The sequence below is a fragment of the Myotis lucifugus genome, unplaced genomic scaffold, assembly GCF_000147115.1.
Source record: "Myotis lucifugus unplaced genomic scaffold, Myoluc2.0 scaffold_8, whole genome shotgun sequence".
Lineage (NCBI taxonomy): Eukaryota > Metazoa > Chordata > Mammalia > Chiroptera > Vespertilionidae > Myotis > Myotis lucifugus.
In genome coordinates, this window is record NW_005871056.1 from 10,609,683 (window position 1) to 10,615,866 (window position 6,184).

Sequence of the window (6,184 nt, forward strand, 5' to 3'; positions counted from 1 at the left end):
ACCTCAAGCTCTCGGCCTGGCCAAATTCAGGAGACGGACCAGCCCCAGAAGCTGCAGCCTGTCTCCCCGTCTCCTCCTCTGCCTGTTGGAGACAGGTGTGGTCTCTTGGCAGGTGTGGGCTCCATGAGCCGCTATGAGCAGGTGCTACGTCACATCCGCTACCGCAACTGGCGTCCGGCTTCGCTCGAGTCCCGGCGGTTCAGGATCAAATGCTCAGAACTCAACGGGCGCTATACCAGCAACGAGTTCAACTTGGAGGTGAGTGCGCCCTGCGGTGGTAAGGGAAGCCCAGGCTCATCCGTTCTTTCCCTCATGTATTCGGGAGGACTGCGGCCACTGGCCCACCTGCCACTGGTCAACAGCCCCTCTCCCTCCTCGCCCAGGTCAGCCTCCTCCATGAGGTCAGAGTCTCAGACAATGAGCACGTCAACCACCTCATCGTGCAGCCTCCCTTCCTCCAGTCCGTCCACCACCCCGAGGCCCAGACTAGCGTCCAGCGCAGTTCAGGTACGTCACCTGGCAGGAGAGACCTCAGGACAACAGGTAACTCAAGACCATCCACTAAAAAGACATTTAGGGTGCAGCAGCCTGGGTGCCCAGACCTGAGGAAGGGACCCGATAATGGGGAAGCTGTGGACCCTGGCTCTGAGGCACTCACACAGCCTCCAAAGGGAACCGGTCAGGTAAACAAGTTACAGACAATATGTAATAACAGGGGTTAGTACCAAGGGCTGGGGTAAAATTTTGCAAATCCTTTTATTTTTTAATCTTTATTATTGAGAGTATTACAGGTGTCCCCCTTTTTCTCATTGCCCCCCCTCCACCCGGTTTCCGCCCTACCCCAGGCCTTCACCACCTACTGTCTGTGTCCATAGGTAGGATCCTGCCCCAACCTCCCTCCCCTTCCCTCTGAGATTTGTCAGTCTGTTCCAGGCCTCTGATTCTATTTTATTCGCCAGTTTATTTTGTTCATTAAATTACGTGTTCGTTTTAGATTCAATTGTTAATAGCCATGTATTTGTTGCCATTTTGTTCATATTTTTTTAAATCTCTTCTTCTTCCTCTTCTTAAAGAATACCCTTAAACGTGTCATATAATACTGGTTTGGTGGTGATGAACTCCTTTAGCTTTTTGTTTATGAAGCTCTTTATCTGACCCTCTATTCTAAATGAGAGCTTTGCTGGGTAATCTTGGTAGTAGGTCCTTGCTGTTCATTACGTTGAATATTTCTTGCCACTCCCTTCTGCCCTTGTGTAGAGGTGTCCTGAAGGGCTCAGTGGCTCAGTCTCCCCAGTCACCTGAGCTGGGCACTCTAGGTACACCCCTGTGTGAGCTGTGTGCACAGTCTTGTAGTTGAGCCTTGATTGCTGTTGGCATCACTGGGAGGAGTTGACCTCCAGGCTAATTGGCTGTGAGGACCAGCTGCGACTATAGTAGGAGAGCTGCTATGCAGGAAACACCCCTATGGAGCAGGACTTGCTTCAGTGGGGCTTTGGTGCTCATTGAGTCTGCCTCTTGAGTGTGTTGCTTATGGATGTGTAGAGTTGTAATATGCTATAGTCTGAAGCTGTCCACTGGGTACACTGGTTCTAGGGCCTCCAGGGTGGTGCAAAGTCAGCCACTGCCTGGGGCCCCCCAGCAAAAGCTACAGAGGGATTTTCTGACAACTGCTATTTGCTATTTGTATTGGGCTTGGAGGTGCCCAGGCGAGGCCCAGCTGTGAAGGAAGGCAGGCTGGTGCTAGTGCCGGGTCTTGATTGATAGGTTTGGGGCACACTGTCACCAGCTGCAGCTTGAGAGATTTTAGCAAAGTCTGAAGCCTGAGCCAGGACAGGCCATTCTTATGGAAAAGCTGCTGCAAACAGCTTGGGTGTGGCTGCAAATTGGGTGGAGTGGGGTTCCTGGGAATTCCCAGTGTGGGCCAAGCTGATGGAGACTCAGATATGGCTGACAGTCAGCTCTGGGACCAGAGAGGTCCCAGCACAGGAACAAAGACCCCTGTGAGCACCCCTGTCTGGAGAAAGCCGCCCCGAGTTCCTGCCCCGATGCCAGACTATCCAGTTCCTCCTCGTATGTATCTGGGTCCCCCAGAGCCCAGTGCTAGAGCTCAGAGGGCATGAGTCCAAGTACATTCCTGCATCGGCCTTTAAAAGGAACAGCTGGGTCTTCAGCAGCCTCTGTGTCACTGAGCCCAAATCCCTGCTGGTTTTTACAGCCCGTAGTTTTAAGGACTTCTCTTCCCAGCTCTGAGACCCTGGGCTGGTGGGCTGGTGTGGTGCTGGGACCCCTTGCTCCTCACAGGCGGCCTCCACAGAGTTGATCTTCCTCTCCGCCCCTCCTACCAGTCTCAACGTGCTTTCTTCTTTACTTCTCTAGTTGTAGTATTTCCATTCAGCCAGCTTTCAGATGGTTCTGAATGATTGTTCTGTATTTTAGTTGTAATTTTTTAAAATTTCTTTATTAAGTTATTACATATGTGTCCTTATCCCCACATTACCCCCCACCCCCTGTTGTCTGTGTCCATTGGCTAGGCCTTTATACTTGCATATAAGTCCTTGGTTGATCTCTCCCCCTTATCCCCACCCTCCCCTACCTTCCCTCTGAGGTTTGATGGTCTGATCCAGTGGTTCCCAACCTTGGCTGCACATTAGAATCACCCGGGAATCTTTTTAAAATCCTGATTTCTGGGCCTCATCCTCCGAGAAATTCTGTTTCTTTTGTTATGGGGTGAAGCCACAACAATTAGTAACAAAGAAACAGAATTTCCGGAGGATGAGGCCCAGAAATCAGAATTTTAAAAAGATTCCCGGGTGATTCTAATGTGCAGCCAAGGTTGAGAACCACGGTCTCATCGATGCTTCTGTCTCTGTTAGTTGTAATTTTGATGTGGTGTAGGAGGTGGTGAGAACAGGCATTTACCTACGCCAACATCTTGGCTCTGCAAGTCCTTTTAGGTCCAACTCAAAGCCACATCCTGTATGAGGCTTTCCTTGAACCCCTTACATATGCTCACATACATACACATGTGCACCACACTGCAAAGTCCCCTACCTGTACTCTGTCCCAGCACTTGCCATATTGTATTACTCCTGTATTGTTCCTGCTAAACTCCATAGTACCTGGCTCTCAGTGAGCGCTGTCCTATACTTTGAGGGGGAAAGCAAGAGATAGAAACGAACTTGCATTTATTGAGTGCCTACCATGTGCCTATGTGGAAGTGCACATAGATCATTTCATTTGCTCCTCACAACTACCCCTGGGATAGGAATTATTAAGCCCATCATTTGGATGACGAATGGGAAGCCCAGACAGAGAAAGGTGCTGACCCCGAGTTCTACAGCTGGAAAGGGGGAGGGCAGATTTTAGCCTCTGCATGGGTGTTTCACTCAGGCTCCATGGTGACCTAGAGCGAGCGGATTCCTTCCTCATTCCAGTGGTCCCGAGCATTGCCACGGTGGTCGTCATCATCTCCGTGTGCATGCTAGTGTTCGTGGTGGCCATGGGCGTGCACCGGGTCCGGGTCGCCCACCAGCACTTCACCCAGGAGACCGAGGCTGCCAAGGAGGTCGAGATGGACTGGGACGACTCTGCGCTCACTATCACAGTCAACCCCATGGAGGTAATCCTCACACCAGGGCGGGAGCTTCACTAGGATGCTTCCCCTCCACCCTTTAGCTTTCTTGTGCCAGAAGCCCTGCCCCGTCTTACCCAGCCTCTCAACCTGAACGGACCATCCTTTCCCATCAACTGCACTCACTGGTTAAAAACGTGTGAATTGCTCTCACCCTGCAAGCAGAACCAGACATTTCTGAAGGCGAGCAGCCATGTGGTGTCTATCGGTTGCCACCCCCGTTAGATTTAGCTGGGAGCTAACACTTAGGGACTCAGTATTGAATTTTTGATTAATTAACAGTGCAAATTAAATGGCTTTGCTCCATGCTGCCTGCAGAGCTCATTTAAAGGCTCAGAATAGGTTAAAACAGAAATACAACATTAATAGCTGCCATTTATCGAGCCCCCCATTATGCCAGACACTGCACAGCGTGCTCTCTATGCGCATCTCATTCAATCTTCTAGCCACCTGTGAAGTCGGAGTCATCACCCTCATCTGCCAAGGCGCAAACCGACTCAGAGCGGGAAGTGCTCACACCCCCAGAGCTGGCAATGGCGGTGCCATCTTCAGACTCCAGGTTGCCGGATTCTAACATTCAGATCTTGCCAGTTAGCCAGCAGACCCCAGAACCCATCCATGAATGTCCAAAGCCTCTGCTCTGGGTGTATGAGTATCAAGGGAAGCCATGGCATCTTGCCCGTTAGTCTGCCCATGGGTACTGAGTGGAGATAGAGCCAAGAGGAACAAAGCAGGGAGCCACTGAGGCATGAAAAGGTTATCCAAGCCTCATCCTCAGTGTCCCCCTCAACTGGCCTTATTCTCTGATTTTAAAGCCTCCCAGTCGATGTGGCTCAGCGCGTGCAGTGGGTCATGCTGAACCGCCACTGTGGAGATGCCAGCATCTCCACCCCGGAAGAGCTGAGCCCGAGGTGTGGGAAATAGCCACCAATCGTGGATCAGTCTCAGTACCAAACCAGCATGTGCCTTCCCACGGCTAACCTGGTGATGCCAGCAGTCAGTGAAGCCTGAGTAACGAGAGCCGAGGGGGCTGGAGGTTCAGGGAAGACTTCTTGGAGGAGGCTAGCTTAAGGGAGGCCTTGAAGAATGGGTAGGATTTGGGGGAGGCAATGGTGGAAGTGAAGACACTCCAGAGATGGGATGTGGCCAAGGAGGGGCACATGTCTTTTACGGCCGGTTCATCAAAGCATAAATCCAGAAAGACTTGGCTAGAATCACAAAAACTGGGGGCAGCAGAGATGGGACTAGGGCAGTGATGGCGAACCTTTTGAGCTCGACGTGTCAGCATTTTGAAAAACCCTAACTTAACTCTGGTGCCGTGTCACATATAAAATTTTTTTTGATATTTGCAACCATAGTAAAACAAAGACTTATATTTTTGATATTTATTTTATATATTTAAATGCCATTTAACAAAGAAAAATCAACCAAAAAAATGAGTTCACGTGTCACCTCTGACACGCGTGTCATAGGTTCGCCATCACTGGACTAGGGACTCAGAGGGTGAGGGGCAAACATGAAAATTGAGGACCGTGAACTTTGTCCCTCCCAGAGGAACACTTTTGAAGGCCAATACACCTGAGTCTTGGCTCAGGTGACCTCCTGCTCCTGGAGACATTACATTCCTACCTGAGAAAGAAGGACAAGCTGAACCGCCATCCTCTCACTGAGAAGCAGACGCTGAGGACTTGGCCAGCTCATATCAACAGGCCCAGTAATGCCAGAAAACAGACGTGGGCCTGAAAGCCTCACAAAGTGACGTGTGGAACTGGCTTAAATGTCCAGAGTCTAAAACACACGCCTCACCTTGACTTCATGGCCTGGAATTAGCTGCTCTTTCTTGTCTGTGTCCTCGGCCCTCTGCTCTACCTTTCACCAGAGGACCTCCCTTCCAGGCCCACGGGTCAGCATTAAGCGGAAGGGATGCCAAGGGGCCCTACATGTGGCCTCTCTGCAGCCCCTGACCAGCATTTCCCTCTCTTCCCAACTCCCAGAAACACGAAGCACCAGGACACAGGGAAGATGAGACGGAGGAGGAAGTGGAAGAAGACATCAGCTCCAGCAGCAGCGACTCAGATGCCAGCGACGAGGAGGAGGTGGAGGGAGGGGTGGGCAGGGGCAGACAAGGGCAGAGCGGAGCCAGGCAAGCCCAGCTGGAGTGGGATGACTCCACCCTCCCCTACTAGCGCCCCTCCTTCTGTGCCCGCCCACTGTCCCTTTTGTAAGCCACAGCTAATGTATGTGAGTCTATCACTGTCGCCTCCAATTTCAATGACACTCTGGGCAGGCCTTCCCCAGCCTCCTAGAACCCGCCCTTCATGCGTGGGCACTCCCGTGCCCCAGCCCTGGGCTGGTTCCAGGAAGCCCAGCCTCATCCTCAGTGGGGACTTCGGGGTGGACTGTCCTGCCACGCCCACTGCTCCTGCCCCTGACTCCCGGGTCCTGTCAGCCGGTCTGCAGAGTTCTGCCTTTGCTCTTCTCTGCAGTCACCTCCCTGGGCTCCGTGTCCCCAGACCCTGGGGTTCCAACTCACTGTGTGCACCAAACTCAGTT

The 6,184-nt window shown here is 51.9% G+C and overlaps 1 protein-coding gene across 1 annotated transcript in view; it reads left to right on the forward strand.

The window, feature by feature from the left end:
• Positions 1–5,856, forward strand: part of CLSTN2 (calsyntenin 2) — a 536,533-nt gene extending 530,677 nt beyond the window's left edge. The window contains exons 14-17 of the mRNA XM_006083760.3: positions 113–258; positions 384–507; positions 3,435–3,619; positions 5,626–5,856. Coding sequence (XP_006083822.1) covers positions 113–258; positions 384–507; positions 3,435–3,619; positions 5,626–5,817 — 647 coding nt within the window. The 3' untranslated portion in view covers positions 5,818–5,856. The remainder of the gene's footprint in view (positions 1–112; positions 259–383; positions 508–3,434; positions 3,620–5,625) is intronic.
• Positions 5,857–6,184: the final 328 nt, after the last annotated feature.